Source organism: Amblyomma americanum, chromosome 3 (genome assembly GCF_052857255.1).
Source record: "Amblyomma americanum isolate KBUSLIRL-KWMA chromosome 3, ASM5285725v1, whole genome shotgun sequence".
NCBI classification, from domain to species: domain Eukaryota; kingdom Metazoa; phylum Arthropoda; class Arachnida; order Ixodida; family Ixodidae; genus Amblyomma; species Amblyomma americanum.
Window position 1 is genome coordinate 224,479,178 of NC_135499.1, and position 23,997 is coordinate 224,503,174.

The window sequence follows — 23,997 nt, forward strand, 5'->3', positions numbered from 1 at the left end:
CACACACAAGGAACGTCACAGTAGCGTCGGCTCAATGATTCGTGTCCAACTCCGATATTTTTGGGCATGCCTTGGCTATCGCTAGGCAGATCGGCGCTTTCAGTCCGCTCCGCCGTAGCGCTAGAATCTTGTTCCAGCCGGCGCTATCGCACCGCACCGCGTGTGTTTGAGTTCAGACACGACCAGCGGACGATAATCTTTGCTTGCTGCTATGCTGGAAAGTAAAATACGGCGTGCTTTAATGCTGTCACGATGACTGTGTGCTTGTAAGAACTCAAGCGTAAATGTCTTCCAGTCCATAGCAGATTTAATGGTCTAAAAAAGATGTGAATGCGATAGGTTGGAACAAGATTCTATAGCGCTACGGCGGCGCGGACTGGAAGCGCCGATCTGCCTAGCGACCGCCAAGCAAGTAGGACCGCTGTGACAAGTAGGAGCGTCATTAGAAGGCAGGTAGAACCGTTTTTAAAGACGAATGTAGGAAACGTAGCACTCTTTCATTGCAAGCACTAATTCATATATTAACAACTAAGAGTCTTTTTGCTACTGCTACTTTGCTTGTCATTTTTGAAGGTATGCACATTGTGAAGGACAGGCAGAGCGCAAACAAACAAAATGCCTAAGAGCAGCGCTCCCAAACCAGGTGGTAAACAAACCAAACGAAAAAAGCAAGTAAATATGCGTCAGTGTCTGTTATTGCAGCGACGATCTTTATTCACATATTTATCACACAGGAGAGAGAAAGTACGAGTTTCGCATATCCCAACGCAACACAAAGCACGAGTACCTAACAAACGATGGACGAACACAGCAGAGTGTTGAAGCTCGTCTCATACCTGAAAAATACTCCAGGGCAGTTTCGAAGCCACAAGCACTGCACACAATGTACATTAACGGCGCATGCACGTAACACGATGCACACCTTGGTAATTTGTCTATAAACTTGTTTTGAACAGTTCTGTGAATTACGTGGCCAACGGCAGCCCTAGCCGCCGGGAGGACACCGTTGTAGTCAGGCCAAGATAAATCCGCCTTGTCAGGCTGCTTTTTCCTTCATTCTTCACTTGCCTGGAACGTGAAGTGCTCGTGTTATCGCCAAAAAGATGTAATGCACAGCGGCACATATTCCACTTCTTTTCTGCTCTTTCATAACCACTCACTCACACACACAAACATGCACACAACACCACTGGCGTCGGTTGGCGTGCAGTGTAGGCCTAATTCCAGATCGCTTCGTCGCTTGCTGTCATGAAGTGCGCGCAGTCTTTTCCGAGCAGGTAGCCCTTAAAGATGAACTGGACACTTATTTCTCGATGACAACATAAAGAGTTTCGGCAGAAAAATCTTTCCGGCGTAAATAAAATCACTGAATGAGAGTGTAGGCGCAAGAAACGACACAGCCGGCAGCTATTGGCAAGCTGTATTGCCGGTCGTTCCCGAGCTGTGGCTTGATTTTCTCCAACTAATCTGTTTTCGTCACAAATAGTGATCAGTCCTTCTCTATCTGCGGGCATTCGAAAGCGGCTCCGGCTCCTTTTTCCAGCAAACGGCGAGTCACGTGGTTAGTCACGTGGCCACAGCTGCCAACGCGGCTGTCGGCACGGCGGCGGCGAGTGACATGGTATGTGACGTCGCTGCCACATCTCCACCGCTCCTCCACTTGAAGGTCAAATTGCGAGTAAAACTTTCACTTTAAAATTCCCAGAGAAGCAACCTAGGTGGGCCACCTATGTCACGCCACTTTGCGGTCTCATCACAGCCCGCCCAGAGGATTGTGAGCAAACTGACCATGGTGGTAAGTGGCTGTATATAAATGATTGGTCGAGAGAGGTTGCTCGGGAACAGAGCAACACGGCTCACACAAGCCCCTCCGGTGGCAGCAGCTGCCATCGCAGGGGAGTGGCGTGCTCCAGTGGTGCTATGAGGATTCCCAGGGATCTATGAATGTAAAGAAAAGCCAATTCCGCAATAATTAGCATTAACCCATTAACGCTATCACGTGACACCCTTAAGGCGGAGCTCGAGTGTCCCCTCCAATTTTTGAATGTGCAAAGCCATCCGACACGGGGTGGCAGCCAAGGGAACTAGAAGCGCTTCTCCCGTATTCCTGGTAGTGACTTTAGGGTGCGCACTGCGTGAGTAGCCCGCGAAATGGAGCGAGCAGTCTGCAAGTAATGTGAGTTACCATCACAGCTTCACGTCCAACCACGTTTATTTGTTCAGCATGTCCAGCTTTATTCACTTTCTGAAAGATCCTTTCAGCAGCCCGTTAGGCTCATTGATTTGTAACAGCATGGTCGTGATGATATTTCCTAGCTAACGTGTCTGGTTGAAAAAAGATGGCAGCTATTAAATCACCGAGCGTATTTCAGCGCGGAGAAGCGGAGCACTGAATCATGGGGAATATCAGGTGGCAGTGGGGGTCGAGCCCCGCACCTCGAGCATACGAGGAGGGCCCCTTCTCAAGCCACTGGGCCACCGCAGTTATAGAATCTTTTGCATGCAAGAAACAGGTGATTAATGGAACCTGCAAAAGCGCCCGGTGCTGAAATGGAAGGACGGTTTTTGTCACAGTTCTGATTTGGCAGCGATAAATGCTAGGTCGTTGTTGGTGACACAGGCTGACAAGAGTGAGGAAGAACGACTGCGTATAACACGAAATGGCGCTTTTTGCCTACGCACATAGCGGTTTGGCCACTCTTTTCAATTTACTGCACATATAAAAAAGAGAATTTCATATTTTGTATTTTTTTAAGCCGCCGAGGTGGCTGAGTGGTTACGGCGCTCGGCTGCTGGCCCGAGAGACGCGGGTGCGTTTCTGGCCGCGGCGGTCGAATTTCGATGGAGGCGAAATTCTAGAGGCCCGTGTACTGTGCGATGTCAGTGCACGTTAAGAACCCCAGGTGGTCAAAATTTCCGGAGCCCTTCATTACGGCGTCTCTCATAGCCTGAGTCGCTTTGGGACGTAAACCCCCCATAAACCAGACCAAACCATTTTGTATTTTATTTCCGATGCTTCTCCGAGAGCCTTTTAGGAAGTGGCTGCATGTGCGGCTTGGCACCCTGGCCCTTGAAGAATCATCGCGGCTTAGGAAATGAGGCTCCCTGCGGAAAGAACGAGCAGACAATTGTCGCATTTCTTTCCGCTGACGGTTAGTTTTCATTGCTTAACAGTTGTCAAGAGGCTTCAGCAAAATGCAACACGACAGAAACAATCTAATCATATGCTCATCACGAGTAGCTGTCGAGGCCGTCGTCATACGAACCTTGTGAAGACATGATACCACAGACGTCTAGCGTGGTAAGCAACATGGAGCTGCATACGCACTTCGAATGGCACCTCTTCCATATTAACAGTGACGACAGGCGTAAATAGGAGCGCGCGGCGTGGCTTTAATTGTGAGCAGGTGTAAACGCGCACACCCCCCGTCAAAAGTATACAGTCCAAGGGGTTCCTTTGTACGTGTCCTGCAGCATGCCTCGTTGTGCATCCTCAGCGACCGTAATCTCTCGAACAATAAAGGGCTTCGAGTCCTCAATCCTCCCAAGCTTTTGATTGCTAAATGTTCCAGGGAGCCTCGCGGCTGCCGCGTTTCGATGGAAGCGAAACGCAAAGGCCCCCGTGTGCTAGCTGTGCGATGTCAGTGCACGTTAAAGATCTCCAGGTAGATGACAATGCACGTTACCGATCCCCAGGTGGTCGAAATTATTCCGGGACGACCACCACGCGGCACCTCTTTCTTCCTTTCTTCTTTCACTCCTTTTATCCCTCTTCTTACGGCGCGGTTTGGGTGTCCGCCGGGATAAGTGGGAGTTACTGTGTCATTTTCTTTCCTCAAAGCCAATTTTCAATTCCCCCCCTTCTAAACAGCTTAAACACAAACCCTTGGGCTGTATACTTCTGACGGGGCTTTTATTTTAAAGCTTCATTTCAGTAAGAACTCTCTTAAACGGCTTCAAACAGTGTCAGATGCCACAAGGGCCATACGCTAAATGTATCGCGGTTTATACGATGACAACAGCACATGCAGTCCCCTGCGTTCTGCGACATAACCCGGCTTGTGAGGTGCACAATTTCAAACAGTGCCACCAGATCAGCGAAAATGTGACGTGAATGGTGTTCTTTAATAGCGACATCCTCTAAGGTACGAGAATAGTTGCTGGTTTTCCCGTAACTGCTATCGGGCAGACTGGAAAGAACTGGAACCAAAGTGGAGAGCCATAAATAACAGAACGAGTTCCCCTCGCTGCGTCAGTCAGGGGGTAAGCAGCGTGCGAGGTACGGCTAAGTACCCTGCAGGCACTAAGCTGAAGTCGACCGTACGTGCTTCTCATAAAACAGGGAGAAAGCGTTCAATATCGTGATGCTTCAGTGCCTTTTCTCTGAGGATCGACGCACGTCAACGTCAATAGCAAGCTGGGTCGCGCAAGCCCCACCGGTGGCAGCACCTGCAATCGGAGGGCATTGGCGCATCGCTTAACCGCTGCACCACTGCGACAGGAGGGGTATGAAGACTCCCAAGGGCCTATGAATGTAAAGTAGAGAATGACCAAGGCCACACATTTCGGCCTTAATCCATTAACGCTATCGCATCATGCCCTTAGGGCGGAGCTTAAGTGTCCCCTCCATTTTTTTGTTGCAGTGCTTAGCTTCTCAAAGCTTCGCTTTCAGTGAAAGCAGCTGTTTTGTCATTAGAACGCGGCTTTAACAAATCGATGCAGTTCAATTTCAGTTCGTGCACGGTGTCCCTCTAGCATAACAACGCTCGCCAGCGGCATTTTCAAGGCAAAGTCGACGTTTTTGTGCTCACAGTGGCTACCAATTACGGGGGAGGCACGTGCTTCAGGTACCTGCCACGCATGCCGTGAGGAAGCATGCGGACGAGCCGGCGACCAGGGCCCGCACCGAGACCGAGGCGAAGTCTCCCTTGCGGTCGGGCGCCATCGCGCCCAGAGCGCCCAGGCAGATGCCGACGGAGCCCAGGTTGGAGAAGCCGCACAGGGCGTACGTGGCGATCACCACCGACCGCTCCTGAGGGAAGTGGAAAAATGGGACTTTGAGGCCTTGCGCCATGACGTGGCCAAGCGTCTGCGCATGGCAGGTTTCTGGAGCCAGGTGCAGGGCGCACAAGGGCTATGCGGAGTGCCAAGAGTCAGAGCAAATAAAGACACATTTTCTCCTCGAGGTAGGACTGCGTTCAATAACCAACTGTTTCACTGTTGTCCCACAATTTTAACATGTCTTTGTCGTTTCACTGGTGACCATGTTTACGTCAGTGAAAGAGGACTTCATTCTGTGGCCATATTGACGTTATGGAACTATTTTGCTCTTAAAGAATTAAAGCGTCTGGAACCTACCTGTCAAATATACTGCGCGCCAGCATGCGTTTTATAATTTTTTAATGAGTTTCTAATCACTTTCATTTGTATTATTCCTCCTAGTTTTTTTAGATTTTTTTACAATGAATTCACTTACATGTACTTGTTCAGCGGTGACGATGACAAGCCCACAACTATCTCGGGCTAAGCTAAGGAAAACTCGCTTCATTTAGAGGGTTGCTTGTGCATGCCGTTTTCTTTTATCAGGAGAATGATTTAGTAAATGATTCCTTTATTGACAGGGAGGGACGGCTCTCGGTCGGCCACTGTTAGGGAAACAGAAAGGATGAGAGAGCACGTGCAAAATCAACTTCTCGTCGGTTGTCTTCTTAACCTTCAAAGCTGCGCGTCAGGAGATAAGTGGTGGAAATGCGTAAAACGTCAGCTAAAGATATGTGGCAGTTTGTGCCCTGCAACTCGAGCTATTAATAACGTGTCAGTGAGATACAGATGCCGAAAGCTCGACGGATTTCCACAGGAACTACCAGACGACCATCGAACATCCTGAGCGCGTGAAGTTCGCTTCTGGCCACCCTCGACGCTGCGACGACCACGACTGCGTGACAGCGCGCCCTCGCGGGCCGCCACGTATGTAGATGACGAACCACGCCAGAAACCTGAACGCCATTTTAGCGAGCGTTGTAGGGAATGCATCTCTGCCCTTATCCTTTGCGGAAGGACACAGGCGTCGAGGCTAAACGTCGCGAAACCGGGCAACGTAGAGCTTCTTGTAGAGCTGGCGCCGTAAAGCTAAGTGGCCTTTAAAGACAGGTTTTCAAGTGCACATAACTGTCGGAACCTATGACGTCTTGTTACTGAACGCCAGCTCGTAGATTAGATACGCGTTTAGACACAAGCAAAATGTGAAAACGCGCTTCTAATTCAGGTGCTTGTCAATTCTTTGAGTTACTTCTATTGAAAAATGTCTTCTCTACGATGTGCCTAAGTTCCGGCGCATAATTACACTTTAATTTTATCACACCGATTTAACATCTGTGAGAGGTGCATTTGAGTCCGCGGAGGCAAGCTGCGCCTGCCCGCTTGAAGCGCTGTCTTCGGTGCTGGCAGGGCAGGGTTCTCGACACTTCCTAACGCAGGCAAAGCAGAAGCGCTCACGTCGAGATCGCCGATGATGATGGCGAGTCGCGAATAAGCGATGAACTCGTTGGCGAAGGTTTTGATGCCGATCAACTCCCCCACGACGCCGCAGTCCTTCGTGGGGACGCCCATCAGGAATGCCAGGGGGGTGAACAGCTTGGCCAACAACCACTGCGCCAACGTTGAATAGAGGAAGTAAGTTTCCCTATGCTTGTGTCCTTGCAAAAAGTAACCCGGCTGCCGTGACCACGCAGAGCGCGCTGTGGTTGCCACCTCTCGTCAGTTCCGAGGCGGGAAGCTACGCCTGGATGGCTGCTATCCTCTGGGTGATTAAATGTCTCCTAATAGAATGAAGCGCAGTCCGGTTACTTCTGACAAGGACTGGATGGAGAGAAAAAGCAAACCAAGTCGTAAAAACGAAATGCATCAGCGCCTCTGGTATGCGGCTGTAGACGGCGTGTTAAAAGCCAGTGCCGCCGGACGCGGATTCGTATTGATCTGTATGCATCACGAGCGGCCGCTCAGTCGGAATGCCAGACCTATGCCTACCCAGAATTCCTCAGAAAACAGAGATATTCACAAACAGCACGATAACAGATAATATTCAAGCTCGCCCACTCCGCTGACCCATGAAATTTGTCGCCCCCGTATTTATACAAATTAAGAAAGAATCTGGGAGGTTTACAGTTGCGTTCGTCTTTGTAGACTAGAAATTATCAGGGTTGCAAACAGCATTAAAACGGTGAAAAAAAAAAAACTTTTACGAACAAAGGAGACAGCTATCGACCTGCACTGATATTTCAACAGTTTTTAGCGCACTTGAATTGTTTGTTTTCAGTATTATTTGGTTTTGTAATCTGTGAGCGCAATTTGCACCTTGCATGAAAATTCCTACTTGTGACTGACGCTTTATTTTGTGAAAAATTAACAGTTTGGCTGCTTTTTATTTTTTTCACTGAAAATAATTTCAAACGATATACAAGTGGCGTTTTCTGTATTGCTCAGCTACACTCACAAGCTTAAATGTTTAAGCTTAAGCGCGCTGAGAGTGATTTTGCATAACGAAATGATCACAAGTCACACCGAAAGTCTACATGCATCTAGAGAGAATGTTTTTCAGGATCACGCTCACCTCGAAGCTGAGAAAGTCCAGGGCAATGATGGATCCAATCCATTGCAGCGAACCGTTGAGGAACGCGATGAAAGCAAGGAAGGCGACCAGGTTGGCCACTATGCTGCCCACGATGAACATTCCAACGGAAGAGCCGTTCGACGCCGCCTCGAGGACGTTGCGCTCCTCACTGCACACGTCATCAGCCACCAGAGAAAGCAATAGCGTCAGATCACTCCACAGCTGTGAGGACATCAGGTCACTAGTTGACGATATCATCCCAGCTCTGTTACATTGACACAGGCCACAGAGCCATTACAAACCAAATTCGTTTCATCATTCATTCAAGCTTTGTTTTTCCTTGGTGTTTTGTTTCTGAGTCACTAGGTATGTCTCAGTTTTTTTCCGCGGTCAAGACCGTTGCAACGCTTTCCTCGATAAGATTTGATGGCTTTTGCTTACAATGAAATTGGGAAGCTTTACGCTGATGATCCATGGAAAGTGAGAGTAGCGCAAAACGGGACAAAGGGACAGAGAAAGACAGACACAACACAGGCGCTAACTTCCGACTGAAAGAAACCAGGGCGGCCAAGACGAACGTAATCCGTGAGGGGAAACAGGCGCATGCGCCCAGAAAGATAATGAAAAACAGGTGAATGAGGATCTACGGATGTGCACGATTCAGCGTTTCTTTAAGAAGGCCAGCTCTCTTTTGGACAGGGAGATAGACGGCTTGCTTACACATTTATCGTCCAAGGCAGCGATACGAGCTGCTTCAATAATCTCTCGCGTTAACTGATCCCGGTGTCTGGCAACGATCGAGCACTTGTCCAGAAATGGCACACAACCACACTCCTTGCAGTGTAAAGCCAGATTACTGCCAGTAAAAGTTCTCAAGTTATTTTTGTGTTCGCGAAGTCTCTCATTCAAGCACCGACCTGACTGACCAACATACCGCTTACCGCAAGAGAGAGGGATGTCATAAACAATGCCTTCAGTACATTTCACGAATTTCTTTCTGTGGTTAATGGTGCACTGCAGCTTTTGGGGACGTTTATCAGCGGGCAAAGTTTTTTTGGAAAGCGCACTTAGTTTTTCAGGGGCAGAAAAAACGACACGAACAGTAATCTGGCTTTACACTGCAAGGAGTGTGGTTGTGTGCCATTTCTGGACAAGTGCTCGATCGTTGCCAGACACCGGGATCAGTTAACGCGAGAGATTATTGAAGCAGCTCGTATCGCTGCCTTGGACGATAAATGTGTAAGCAAGCCGTCTATCTCCCTGTCCAAAAGAGAGCTGGCCTTCTTAAAGAAACGCTGAATCGTGCACATCCGTAGATCCTCATTCACCTGTTTTTCATTATCTTTCTGGGCGCATGCGCCTGTTTCCCCTCACGGATTACGTTCGTCTTGGCCGCCCTGGTTTCTTTCAGTCGGAAGTTAGCGCCTGTGTTGTGTCTGTCTTTCTCTGTCCCTTTGTCCCGTTTTGCGCTACTCTCACTTTCCATGGATCACCGTTACCGACTCGCCCAAGTTTCTACCCTTGTGATTTACGCTGATGTTAGCTTTTGCATTTGCTTGTAGTCCCTCCGAAGGAACCATGCATGGGCGAAAGAAAAGAAAGATCCTCGCCTCAGCCCTTATAAAAATAATCACAGACTATCTGTAAACTTTTTACAGGCCCTATTGCCTTACTACAAATAATTCCTTTTGTCTATCCATAGTCGATAGACAGTTTAGTCTATGGGTGTTTAACGTCCCAAGCGACTCAGGCTATGACAGACGCCGTAGTGAAGAGCTCCGGAAATTTCGACCACCTGGATAGTCGATAGACTATATATAGACAAAATTCTACTAAAAGTGTACGGCCATAAATCTATAGATTGTCTGTAGGCTGTCTACAGGATTTGTATTGCCTATAAACTAGTCAATAAAATTTGTCTACAGAAAGTCTAAGACTTTACAGACAAAAGTCTCTGGACAGTCATAGACTGTCTAACGAAATTTTCGTTAGAGAGGTGCAGTGCCTCCTAGGTCCGAGTGGGCAGGGATGATTGTACCGTGGAGCGTGTCCAACGCCGTCTCACCTCTTGGGCATCTCAATGTTTTCCAGCTGCGTCTTGCTCGCCTCGGTCTCCGGGTACAGCAGCTTGGAGCAGGCCAGCGCCGCGGGTGCGCTCATTATGGAGGCCGTTATCAGATGGCCGGGGCTCACCTGCGTAAGCACACGTTCAGGCTGCTCGACCACCAATCCCCTGCGGGGCGGCTATTTGGCCACGTTGCGTTCGCCGCACACCTCGTCACGTCATACGAGCATTTTTGCTCAGCGAAGAGTTCATAATGGAGTCCGCTTAGCGGAGAGAGCTGCTGTCAACCCCTGAACCCTCAACATTGCCCCCACCATCTGGGGGCAATGATCGCTCCTTTGCTGGAGCCGCATGCCGTTAGTTATTCATATCGTGCTAGCTCGAACGGAAAAGTTGAAAGAACAGTTTTGTCCGCAGTGTTTACCCCGCCACACACAGCTCGAAACAAGGTAATCACTCGTGACCCCCCCCCCCCCCCCCCCCCCCTGGGGGCAATGCTCACTCGTTTGCTGGAGCCGCATACCTTTAGTTATTTACGGCGTGCTGGCTCGAATGGAAAAGTTGAAAGAACGGTTTTGTCGGCAGTGTTTACCCAGCCACAAAGAGCTCTAAACAAGGTTATCACTCGTGACCTTTCTGACAACGTGGCGCGAAAGGCAGACGTCGATGTGGCCTTTCTCGCGGGTTACGGGGAAGCCAACGTTTGAATATGAGGCATAGTGTCATTCCACAGCGAACGTTCGGTAGGCGAAGGGCAGCCCTGGCATAGATGTGTGAAAATTTGGAGTCTGCCTTATCGCCAAGTGTCGGGGTTAAATATGAAATGCAATGCAGGAAAGTCGAATCGCATAGGACAGCTTTTCAGCTTTTTTTCAAATCCCGACTCATTCAACGATGCAGACAGTCTACATCTGTATTGTTCTTCCTGAAATGACCAATCACCAACTAACCCAACTTGCTGCTTTACTTACTATGAGTGCAGTATAAAGACCGGAAGAATGTTACTGCGCTAAAGAGACAAGGACACCACGAAAAGAACAGGACATGGCAGGACATGTCTTTTTAGCGCAGCACGCGTCCTTCCAATGATGACCAATCGCCAACTAACGCAACTGGCTGCTTTACTACGAGTACAGCAAGCCCCGCTGTGGCCAGGCATTGCAGAAGTTAAATTACATCCGACTACAGTCACCGGATTCAAGGCGAAGCTAATAGCTTCAAGCTTCTGGAATACACTAGAGACACGACGTACGCACTATTAAGCCCGCAAGGGTTTCTTTAAACGCAGCTTTTATGCCGCGCCAAAAGTGTGGCGTCAGCCCTCTGATCTGGATGCAGTCATCCATGAGCCGCAAGTGTCAGCTGCAGGAAGCTCCCAGACCACGCGCATGCACCGTCTTTGCCAAAAGTAACCGGACAGCGGTGATTTGTTTCTTAGCCGCGTAGCGAAGCACTTATGGCAGCCCTTAAGCTATGAATCTGTGTAAAGTAAAGGGAACCCTTGTCCTCACGTTTTGACACCTCTCTGTCTTTAGGGGTGCCCTTAAGGTTCTGTGATACGGTTGAAAAGCACAAACCTGTTGCTCGGTTACTTTTGGCAAAGGGGGTACGGATACGTCATCTGATTATGGAATCGCTTCACGACGCTCGTCGCCCCATGAACAGGACCCAAGTGCTCGTGGGCAGTCTTCTGCTCACCCCAAAGCTGATGTACGCAGCCATGACGCTGCCGGCGATGGTGGAGAAGCCGCTAGTCATCACCGTGTGCAGCTCCGAGTTCGTCATCTTCGACAGGAATGGCCGAATCACCAGGGGCGCCTCGGACTGCGACGAAGCGAGATCGGTGCAAGTGCCTGTATATTCTTGAATGCTCCGGCAGCGTTAAGCTGACCGCGTCACTATCACCTGTTTCAGTAATTTTGGTACTCGGAAGTAGTAAATATTCACGCGCCAAACACGTATGCCTCGGCTATAACGAACAATGCAGTGGAGTGCCTCTGACTCGTTTTGACCGCCTGTGGCTTTTCAAAGTCGTATCCCTGTACATGCGCGTTTCTGCATTTCGCCATTGTCAAAATTCTGCCGCCATGGTCGGAAGCGTCACTTTGCGCGCTTTAACCGCTGAGCCACCACGCCGGGTACGATGAAGCATTTTGTCACGCGCACTAGTAATTCACACAAAGTTCTTCTTCGAAGAGTGATATTAGAAGAGTATTATGCACCTGAAGCGAGAAGTAAATTTTTCTGCGCGATAGCTATTCTGTATAGGGTGTCTTAACAACATATACCTTACACTTGGTAGACAGAGGTTGGGCAGATCGTCCTTGATATGAAGAAGGTTGGACAGATGGCCTTCCTCCTCAGAGTTATGACGCTATTTAAAATCCGCCAATGATGAACGATTTGCCCAGAGGAAGACAAGTGCTCTTGTCAAAACGTTGGCAAGCAACCTGAGGCTTTCCACTCCATTGTTCACTTTACATCTTACACAATTATAATATGACCTGGCTCACTTTAAAGAGCGAGCATTTCGGCGCACTTGCATGCACTGGTTCCTTCGTCAAACCAGCGACAATTGGTGGCAGTTTTCCGGCTTCTGGTTCCTGTTAAGACCAATTCGATGAACGACTTTCAGCGCCATACGAACAGTGAGGGCTTGGCACATACAGCTTGCAACATACAGCTGACACGCATGCATGCAACGTAACTCGTATTAACTACTGCGGCGAGAAAAAAAAATGACCGGAGCGCGCTCACCATTCCGAGGAATATGTTGGCAGCTGCCGTCATGGACTCGCAGACGGTCGTGCCGATGGTCAGCTGCAGGAACTTCCCAACCACTTTAACCAGCCATTGCATGATGCCGTAGAAGTAGAGGATGTTCACAAAAAAACTGAAGAAAAATATCACCGGAAGCGCCTGCGGGACATGCGAATAAAAAATTACGCGACGCTTACACCATAAACATGACGCCGTGGCATGCAGAAGTCGAAACGCAAATGGCAGCGCGAACATTTGAATGTGTCAAAGAAGCCGCTCTCTTTGAGACAGAGCAACACTTCAAGACCGTTTAATGGCGGCGCCTCCTTAGGTCCACCTTTATCGTAGAACTTCATCCACGGGTGTAGTGTTCCTGTGCGGGAGCATATATAAGAACACTAGTCTGGTGGCCCACGCGACGCCGCCTGGAGGGCGAGGCCATGGCCCGACAGAACAGTTGCGCCAACAGCGCATCATTTGTATGGGGCCCTTTAAATTTCAGTGCGAAATACTGCGCATGAAATCTCCTGAAAGAAGAATTTTTCATACATTTCGCGAAAATATCAGTCATTGGGCGCCAGACGCGCTCTTTAAAGAACTGTACTAGAGTTCTGTCATTAAGTATTATTGCTCACTTCAAGCTTCCATTAGAGCACGGACGCAACTAATGCCACGTACCTGACCACGAAAGTTTCACGCATCCGGAAAAGAACGGACACAGCAGTAGTGAAAAATCTATCAAAGCATCATATTGTCCCAATTTGGTCAATCTGTGCCAAGCAGCACAAAACACTGACTGTGGTGCCCCAATTGAATTTCATTCGGCGCCTGTTGGCCCTTGAACACATTGATCCCGACCACTCGGCTGATACGGTTTGTGTGACCTACACGGCAGCGACCAACTTCTCACGTTGTCTAGCAGACAGCTATTTTGCTTAATTCTCACGTTGATACGAATAAGGCTTCAATTAGTGAATAATTACTTATCAGCGTCCTGGTGAGCACAGCCATACGTCTAACAGAAAGTTATACAGCTTTCTCAGAAGCTTCGCAATTCAGGAAAAAATTGTTCTGTTCCGCGGATCGAATCCGAGAATCACGCCTCTCGGGACACTCGCTCTATTAACTAAGCTAACCGTCTAGGAGATGGTACAGGGCAAGGCCGAATTGATCAACAACTCGAAGCGAGAACGGAGCAAAACGCTCGCCTAGCCGCGAAACTCTACTCTGCTGTGCACCTGCATCGCCCCGCTCTTGCCCACACTTCATCAACAAACTCGCATCATGTAGCACGGTGGTCAGAAAAAAGCAAAGGCAGAGCAAAAAAAAAAAAGGAGCACATAATCAGTGAAGACTTCGAGACCGGCGTCCTCGCGTATACGTGGCATCCAAAGCGGAAGCGAGCGTGAGTGAAAATGATACCCCGCCCTAGGCCTAACGCACCTCCGTGCGGAGAGTGTTTAGTAGGGCATCGATTATACCCGGCCCACGTCTGCCTGCGCCGAGATTAGCACGACAGTGGTTTCATGCGACGCCTGGACTTCTACAGTCGGCTTTTAATTCAAACAGATCGCGACCCTGAATTCCCGAAAAAAACTATTCGGACAGATTAGGCTCACTTATGCGGAAATTCAACCGTCAGCCTGCACAGTGCCCATTACTCGTCAAGCGTCAGCCCCCACTGGATACGTAAAGCACATAAACCAAGCAAGACTGTCCGTCAACGTTTGGTGCGGGATTTTTATGACAGGATAATTCTCCCGTTATTATTTGAAGAAACACTTACAGGGAAGCTCTACATAGGAGCAATACTGACTGTCGCTTCGTTAGGAGGGGACACACCAGGCAGGCCGCACGGGAGCTTGGCAAGGAGGTCTTGTAAGGATAGGGCCAGGAACAGTGATGTGCCGAGGGGGTGTCTAACTATGGGACACTGCATCTATGGAGCACTCGACGACAGGCAGCGACCATCCGACGTGCATGGGAGGTTTAACCACACAAGGAGCACTGGACGGCCTTGCTTGAAGCGTGCGTCGCGGGCCACGAATGGAGCACTGTTATGGACGTTGCTAAGCAGTACTTTAGGGAGTTGTGGACGACTTTTCCTTCTGGCCTGCCGCTTGGTGTGCTGAAGGACGCTTTCAGCACGACAGAGCTCCAGAGCATTCTTCGTAACATGATGCACAGTTTATTGACCGCAATTATCCAGGGAAGTGGATAGGACGCTCTTGTCCCGTTGCATGGCCGCCGTGAACGCTTCACCTCACCCCATTAGATTTTTTTTGTGGGGTTATGTGAAGACTGAAGTCTACACAACGGAATCCACCACCGTGGAAGACCTTAAGCGGATAATTATTAGCCGCTTGTGCCGCCATTCTGCCTGGGATAATAAAACGGCTATTAAGTTCTATGCGTGACTGTCTCATGTGTGTGACTGCTGTGGAAATTATTTTTTTTATCCAATAAAACAGCAAAGAGTCTGCGTAAAGAAGCGGCATCCCAAATTTTATATGCATGTTTCGTTTCTGAAGGTATCAAATTAAGTTACTTTTCCAAAACATGTGCTTAAGTGACAGCGAGGTGCGTTACTCCCGTCGCGATTATTTTCTTAAAATGAAGGGATGCTCTGAACCCGTCATTGAGGCGTTGCTCCTTCCAGCGGCCAGACAGAGCGCAACCGCTTCTGCTGTGGGCACTTATATTAACCTTGCCCATCCTAATGAATATGTACGAGCCTGCACATTCCAAGGAAGACGCCGCAGATGACAGCGTTTTATTTCAGCATGACACCGCACTTTCCCGGGGCCGCGGAACGCAAGCAATGTTAATTTAGATTTTAACGAATTAAAAGTTGATTAAACATATTTGTTAATCATACACCTAAAAGTACAATCACTCATGTTTCAAGTGACTCTCATGGCAAACTGCAAAATAAAAAATGCGCGAATGCGAGCAGTCTCTTTATGAAAGTTTGGTGCAGCTGAAAAAAAAAAACCTGTATACCGGGGCATAACTTACCACTAACCTTTCCTGGTCGATGCACATAGAAAAAAATCACACCTAAATCTTCACGAACTCTTGGATAGCTAAAACTTATTCTTTGTGTTGAGCCATCTGCCACTCGAAAACTAGCTTACCACACATTCGTATGCCCAGCACTTGAATTTGCATCGCCTAACTGCTCGCCTCACCGAGAACGTCTAACAAACTGTCTGGAATCTATACGAAATTGTGCCGCAGCGTTTCATCACTCTTCATTATCACAATCATTCCAGAGAGATTGACATCAAGTTATCGCTCTCACTTCCGACTTTAGAATCACGTCGAACAGTCGCACTTATTTGCTTACGTCAAAAAATGGTATTCAGTCAACACGGAAACGCGCTGCCCTTGTAATACCCATGCCATACATCATACCGTCTTCACAATCACGAGAGTTTTAGGTATTTCTGGTCGTACCAGAACGGCCAACGTGTCTACCCTGCCACGTACCATAAGCCATATTGATAGCCTTGCAGACTAGATTATTATAGTAGGATACAACTTAAAAAGGTCCGCGGCGTGCTGCTCAACTCCGTTAGCCAGTCACAAAAGTGAACGAAATCAGCTTTTTAATATTTGACTTTATTAAACAAGCCAGGTATCAAAATTCTAAAGCTTATAACTTTTTTCTCATGGTTAGCTTCTTGTTTAGGTGACAAGAGAAGTTTTAACAACGGCCTACATTTTTGTCGTGGAGGAATTCTGTGCGCCGGTCCTGAATGTGGGCGGAGCCTCACTGCAGACTTAAGTTGTATCCTACTATAGCAGCAGAGAAACTTCCACGCTTAGAAATATGCTTACCGGCATATTTTTCGAATCTTGTGGTTCTCCTATACGTTTTGCAGCAAAAAAAATTGCATTTATTGTTGAATAAAATGTACTCATTTCTGTTCGTTTCTGAATTCTATGTTAATTCCTGATCCGCTTCCACGAGGTCACATTTTAAACATAATGAAATGGTTTCTCTGAATTTAAGTGTATCTTGTTCGTTAATTATTGCTAACCACTGCGTAACGTATTCCCTTTAATCGTTGTTTTTTCTTTTATGTTTAATAATTGTATGTCTCACTACACAATGCTTCAACGTGGAGGCTGCGAGTTGTTTCAGTAAATGAATAAAACAAAGCTGTAGTCTGACCTGGAACGTGAAAACTGGGAACAGCGGCTTGATGTCTGCGCTGCTGGTGGCGTTGGTGCCTTCCAGGAAGGCGTCAGTTGGAGTCACGACCCTGGCGAGGTCCCCAAGGGCTGCCGTGAGGTTCCAGCCCGACGCGAGGTGTCCGAAGACGAAGAAGGAGCCTCTGTTCGTGTAGTCCAAGAAGTGCTTGGCCTTCTCTGCCAAGCACTCGAGTATGCTTCGGCCGCGGCTCCAACGGAGCACGCCGATGCCCAGTATGAACTGAAGCAGCAGGCCCCACATCACTTGGTACCAGTTCACCTATAGACCCGGTGCGAGAATAAAAGCGAGTTTCAGGCTTGTGGAAAAACTACCAGGCGACTACCATCAGACACCGGCGCTTCATCTCCTTTCATCAGTGACGAATGAGGCGTTAAGCGTACCATGAAATTCGCGGTAACTTTGAGAGTACGTCGCAGAGAGATAAAAAAAACGAGTAGCGCCATCGCGTCTTTTGTGGACAGTGGTTTTCCAAATGCGCGCTTACTGATCCCAATGTCTCCATATAGTTTCTCGATGCTACCTAGAGGGAAAGCTGACAGCACCGTCTGTGTTAGTTTCTTAATGTGAATGCACTAAAACCATCGCGGTAATGCCGGGAAGACGAGGTGGTTTCGAATTTGGCTCGGCTAGTGATTGGCTGAAAACGTGGATTTTCCCTCTGAATCGGCAGCTGCGCTGCGATGCTCTCCCGTGTGCGCATACGTTAGATTATTACTGAATAGTGCGTTTTTCATTTAGTCACTAAATTTACCGCAAGTTCGGTGTTAGGCTGATACAGAAACTTTTGCCCCGAGGTTTGCCTCGAGAAGAGTGGTACCATTACGGCTGAATCCAAGTTCCGCACACAAAAATAGCCAAGCCAAATACGAAACCTCGTCTTCCCAGCATTCGTGCGCCTCGCCATGGTGGATGATGTGCATCGACACCAGCTTTCCCGCTAGGTGTCCAACATTCTCGGACAATAATTTTGAAAAGTAACAAATTGTAAGGTACTGTTATGGAAATATTGAAGGTAATTGTCCATTCTTAACATATGTAGTAAAAACGTTAATAGAAAAAAATGCAAGACTGCCGTCGGGTGATCTGCGGATATACTGACTTCTATAGCCCAATTTTACATTGTATAAAATACTGCGTCCACAATCGGTTTCCGCTCAAAGAATGCTTTTGTCCAGAATTGTTTGGTATATATGCTATATCCTCTTCGCCAGCCAGCTAGATGATGCCCTCGCCTCCTCCGACGCTTTCGCTTCACGGACGTGCGACACCGGATCTTCTCGAAGTCCTCGCTCGCGAAGTACTTCTTCCGACTCCTGCGCTATATATCCGCTCAATTACCAAAATGTAATTTTTTATACGTATAACAAGAAGGGAATACAGTTAATATACAGACTTAGTGTTGTGTACCCCCTAGTGAAGATCAGTGCTGCGTCATTTAACAGACATAGCTGTAACTTTATAAGGCATTGCACCGTAACGGTATAGCTCAGTAGCGCTGAGCTGTCGCACGATTTTTTTGTTTTGCACAAATATTCGGACAAATGGCGAATATTCGTAAAATATAATTCGTATTCCATGATTCGGTTTGTGTGTATATTATCTGCATTCGATTCGGCAGCGAAATTGCATTATTCGTATTCGATTCGCTTCCAAATAAGATTTATTGCGCACCCCTGCTATAGTGCCTGGTTCTAAAGCAACCTGATCTAGCCTTACGTAGAAGGGCACTGTCTCTTGGATTATCAAACATCGTTTCCTTCCCGATTGCGCTTTTTCCAGCTCTGTATTCACGCAATCATTCCTTTGTACCAATTTCTTGTCTTCACTTAGTCGTCTCGGCTTCGCGGAGTTGATTTCTGACATTCGTAATAACTTCCCCGTTGTTTTCCGCGTAGCCTGCATGTCGTAAGCTTTCTAGTCATTTTCCTCCATTGTGTGCCCCGCATTTTTTCCGTACAAATGTCTGAAGTGTTTGACTGCCCACCTCTTGTCGTCTATTTTTCCTAGTCTCTCCTCAAACGATAATTTGCTCTGTGCTCTCCGTGCCTCAAATCCCCCCGTACCATATCCATATCCCCCTGTACAGCTTCGCTGTTGCCTTTCCATGGGCCTTAGGGTTAATAATCTGCCCCTTGTTCTTTTGTTAATCTCTAGTCTTTGCACCGCATCTGATTTTAAACGCAGTACCGCGTTCGAAAAAGTGAGCTCTGCAACCAAACACTCAATAAAGACAGCTAGTTTGGCGAGTTGGTTAACAGTAGTTTGGTGCAGCGCTAAACTGACGAAGGTCGTCTGCTACTTTTTCTTTACTCTGTTTCGTGCTACACCACACACAATGAACCTGCAACCGTTACATCCTTCCACATTGTTCGTATTACTTCATATGTACTGCATTCATCTCTCTTCACAATGTCCGCCACTTGTCTCCTGGTCAGAAAGGTTTTGTCCTCATCCTGGCCTATCTTCAGTCTATGCAGCCCCAGTAGAGGGTGATCCGTTTATGGTCACTCTGTAAGCTGTTGGAACCCTTTTCATCTATTTTCATTTTTTTTTAATTTTTCTTAAATATCTTCTGTGACAATGATGTAGTCAATGGTCGACTATCGGTTTCCCGATTCCCACTTTATTTGCCCTTCACATTTGTCTTCACTATTATCTATAGGGTGAGGTCATAATTTTCACACAGGTCTAATAACAGCGTGCCGTTTGCAGTCTCTGTACCCATAGAGTTCCTCAACGCGGGCATTCATATCCCCTAGGGTGATCGCTCCATTATTTCTAAACACTGCTATGTCCTGGCTTAAACAGCTAAAAGACCTCTTCATTGAGTTTACATTTTCTACCTGTCCACAAATAAACTACTCCTATCCGAGTGCTCTTGGATCCATGGATCCGTATACATATGTTCTTTACATGTTTCTTTTACGCGCCGCCAATTTGCTCCATGCCGAATAAGTATGCCGGCTCCACAGCCTTTTCTTTATTCTGCGTTCCTTTGCACTCTTCGCAGACAATATTCATTTATTGGTGCTTCTTTCATGTCTCGAAGAAAAGCGTAAGTACTATAATTTCCTTTTTGCTCTTCGTAGCATGCTACTTGTCGCAGCCCCCCCCCCCCCCTCCCCCAATCTGGACAACACTCTTTTCAAGTTCACGTTCGCAATCTTTCCACCCTCCCTACACATCTTTCTCTACCTCACCGGTGCTTCCTCTTCGGAGCGAAGGCCCTATCCCTGACAATGATGAACGCATCACCCAGACGCGCGGACAGGTCCTTGTCGAAACGTTGCCTAGCGGAGGGAGACTACCCCCCTCAACTTTTGTTCGTTTTCTCTTTGTGCTATCACAAACGAATAGAGATGTTTGCCACCGTCGCTGAAGTTTTAAGTGATAAATGTGCACTTTGCGTTTTTTTGTGGTAAAATATTGATAACAACATGCTATTTTAAGTATCAGTAAAGGTCACTAATCCTGTGCAGAAGATGAAAGCGCGAACAATAAGGCATCCTTGTCAGCGCACTGTTTTCTAGGAGCAATAAACTGCGCCTTACGCTCTCAAAAGGCGACTTCCTAAAGAGCCACTTGGACAAGATAGTGGCCTGTTCTTGGTACGCAGTTCGAAAGAACTTCTTGATATGTACGGCTTTCTCATTGAATATAGACGATTTATTCTATTCGATTCTTCATTAAACCTTGTTTGTAGCCGCCAGGCAACAAGTTGAAGACTATACGGTGAAGTCAACTTCCGTAATGTAGCCTTCAAAACTATGGATACGGTGAAGTCAACTTCCGTAATGTAGCCTTCAAAACTATGGATAATTTCCTTGAACTGTTAAGAGTACACGCTGTGCTGCATCCTCTCTTGTCTTTCCGTCCACGTATTTCCGTGCAGTTCCTGAAAATTAAAGATTCGCACCAAAATCCCACCAGAAAAATCTGCGACAATGTATTCCTCCTTCCCCTCGCCAGAAGTCTTCTGATTGGACTATATTGTCTGCGTTCGCGAGTAGCAATTAAAACGTGCTTCGCTAACGGCATCCCCGGGTGCCTTTCTTAAACGAGCCAAAATAGTGAAGCATAGCTGCGAGTAGTGAACGGCACTGCGCAAGGAGGCCACTCTCATCACTGTCACACCTTCGTACGGCGAGCGCATCAACGCGGAAACGCATGACCAACCAGAATCTCCACACTTCGCGGCCGCACTGCCGCAAGACCACCTGCACGAGAGCCAATGTGTTTGTGCGCTGAGTGCATAGATACGTAGGCAAACTTTGATGAAGAACAAATACAGCAGGTAAAGAACCCAAAAGACATTGAAACTCCCGTGGACGTCCTGAACGTCCACAGGACGTCCAAGGGAGTTTGTTTTCATCGGGAAAACAGCCTCAACCTTCACGCGGTGTTTGCACCCGGCGTTTCGCGTGCGCACAGCTGTTTTTCTCTTCGTTCCTCTCCAGAAAACTTAGAAACTCGAGGTGCTACCCAGCGCATATCACGACAGCGAGCTTACTTTCGATGGGTACTTGGAGAAGAGCAAACCGAAGAGAATAATCGCCACGATGCCACCGAGCGAGATGAGCCTACGGCTGTCGTTCAACGAGTCATGCACCAGCAAAGCCAGCAGCAAGAGCCACACCGAACCCCACAGGCACGGCCGCCTGCGGAATGTGGAACCCGACGAGAGAGGCTTAATTAATTTGCAAGGTTCACTTATTGCTGCACGAAGTAGAGCGTTCTTTTTTTCTCTTGTTGGCAAGACAGGTTCCGTCTCTCCCAAGCCGTATCACTTCGCTGTGCCACACTATCTACAATTGGATACAACTCAAGAACGAAGCGGCTATTCCCCGTTAAAGGACCCCCTTCCAGCCAATGGCGTCGGCTGATTCTCATGAGACTGCTAGCCTGACAATGCAGGGAGTGGCAGAAGAAAAGGGACAGTCCCCTCCCTGCATTGTCACGCTAGCAGGCTCATGAGAATCGGTCAACGCCATTGGCTGGAAGGCGGTCCTTTGCCGTGGAAAAGCCGCTTCGTCCGACTCTTTGAACTGCATCCTACTATGGCCCAAAACGCCTCCTTAGTGAATTACTGGACCGCTTCTTTCTTACGCGCGAACTTCGTGTTGCGGAAAAGGGCGCTTCCGAGACTTAAACCCGCTCAAATAAAAATCGTGCCAAAGCCTTTCTTCGCGAGATTGCATGACGACTAGGAATCGTGTGTATATTTCTTGTTTTACTTGGCTGTGCAGTCCAATAAAGCGGTCTGGAGGCACCCACCGAAGGGTATATGTGCGCCTTGGTCGCTGTCTATACTTTTCTCGCCTTAAAGGCTGTCAGGTGGTAGAATTGATGCCATAGCAACATTCCTTAGCAGTCACGCTGAGCAGTCTAATAAGATTCGCTGTAAGTGATGTTCACAGCCACAGGGGTTTGCACTGTAAACAAGAATCAACCCAAATGGGGGTTTAAATGGTTGGCGCCACCCTTTATACTCCATATGCGGAAACATTTACTCTATGAATATGCAGTAAAAATCTGCTAAATGACCTATTTTACTCCCTGCAGTAAATAATGGGGTATAAAGGAGGATTCTCCTCCTTATAACTCTCATTTTTGAATGGAGTTTCTTGGTCTCAATGCGCCCCAAGTCCCCACTGGAGTAAAAAAAAACATTTTGCGCCATCTGCCCCGCCACCTAGCGTTTCTTCTGCTTCTGGTCAGTCGTCTTATAACTGCGGTGAGTGATGACCGCATGGTTACCATCGTCGCTAGATCTCTGCTCGCTTCTGCGCCTTCACGGGCGCCTGCCGTGGTACAAGATTTTCGGCTTGTCGCCGTTTTCCGTTACAGTAAGCTGCATAATTTAATTCCTCTTGAGAAGATTCCAGTGCTCTAACCATACCTGATCCTCTTTTGTTAGTGTCGCCACCCCGTTAGAGCCTCCGCTTAGGCCTAATTCTCACAGTTTTTTTCATTGTGGTTCTCGCGGTGTGTTGAAAGAGGTTATAATGCGTTGCACGAACATTGCACTGTGACAGAACATAGTTTAAACGCGGAGCTCTTGATTGAGTAGATGAGGCTACATTTTTACTCAGCAATATTGAAAAGCCAAGCCTTAAAGAACTGAATATGAAAGCAAACACAGTCATACCAAACAACCTTCAGCGGTGTTTTCATTTTCAACTTATTCTGCTCTGGTTTTTGCTGAAATATGGCGTGGTGCAGACAGTGAAAACTACCCCGCGACTTTTTTCAGATTTGAACTATTGATTCTTGTGTCACATCCCTTTATCTACGCACATAGCGAACCAAACGAGCTCGTACAGCAAAAGCTGACGACAAGCAGACGACTCCTGCTGCCTCCGTCTACGCCGCCGCTGGGCTTGCAGACGGCGAAAAGAACGCGTGACGCGGGGACACGTTAGGGCAGAGCAGTTTCACAAGTTGGATTGCCGGCGGCACCTGCAGCTAATGCCCGTTCCCGCTGCTGGCACTGATGTAATAATGAGCCTGAATGAGGATAAATAAAGATGACACAATTTTTGGGCTCCATTTCTGTGGGAAGTAAAAAATTTACTCCATTATACTCCTAAATACCTCCCTTGTATAAGGGAGTAAATAAAATACTCCATATATATGGAGTAAATAAAACCTCTTTTTGGGTGTTCGCTAGAGGACAAGCCATTTCCTCTCATTTGGACGTTTTTTTTTTGTTACCAGTGTGGAACAAGCATTCATTCTGACAGCGAGTGTACACTTTAAACAAGAATCAACCCAAATGGGGGTTTAAATGGTTGGCGCCACCCTTTATACTCCATATGCGGAAACATTTACTCCATAAATATGGAGTAAAAATGTGTTAAATTACCTATTTTACTCCCTGCACTAAATAATAGGGTATAAAGGAGGATTCTCCTCCTTATAACTGCCATTTTTAAATGGAATTTCTTGGTCTGAATGCGCCCCAAGTCGTAAAAGGAGTTCAAAAGAACACCATTTTGCGCCATCCACCCCGCCACCTAGCGTCTCGTCTGCTTCTGTTCAGTCGTCTGATAATGGCGGTGAGTGACGACCCCCTGGTTACCGTCGTCGCTGGATCCCTGCTCACTTCTGCGCCTTCATGGGTGCCTGACGCGATACCAGGTATGCTTGTCGCCGTTTTTCGCTACAGTAAGCTACATAATTTAACTCCTCTTGAGAAGCCCCAGTGCTCTAACCATACCTGACATTATTTTGTTAGTGCCCCCACTCTGTTAGAGCCTCCGCTTAGGCCTAATTCTCAGTTTTTTTTTCATTGTGGTTCTCGCGGCGCGTTGCAGCAGATTATGCTGAGTTCTTGATTGA

The 23,997-nt window shown here is 47.7% G+C and overlaps 1 protein-coding gene across 1 annotated transcript; it reads right to left on the reverse strand.

The window, feature by feature from the left end:
* Window positions 1-3,028: 3,028 nt before the first annotated feature.
* Window positions 3,029-23,775, reverse strand: LOC144124395 (solute carrier family 28 member 3-like). The gene is made up of 10 exons (XM_077657022.1): window positions 23,762-23,775; window positions 21,167-21,314; window positions 16,615-16,914; window positions 12,432-12,593; window positions 11,373-11,498; window positions 9,675-9,802; window positions 7,610-7,778; window positions 6,496-6,648; window positions 4,852-5,032; window positions 3,029-3,105 (listed from the first exon to the last, which is right to left on the reverse strand). Exons 1-10 carry the CDS (start codon window positions 23,773-23,775, stop codon window positions 3,089-3,091), a joined length of 1,398 nt encoding a protein of 465 aa, XP_077513148.1. The 3' UTR covers window positions 3,029-3,088.
* Between the last annotated feature and the right edge of the window lie 222 nt (window positions 23,776-23,997).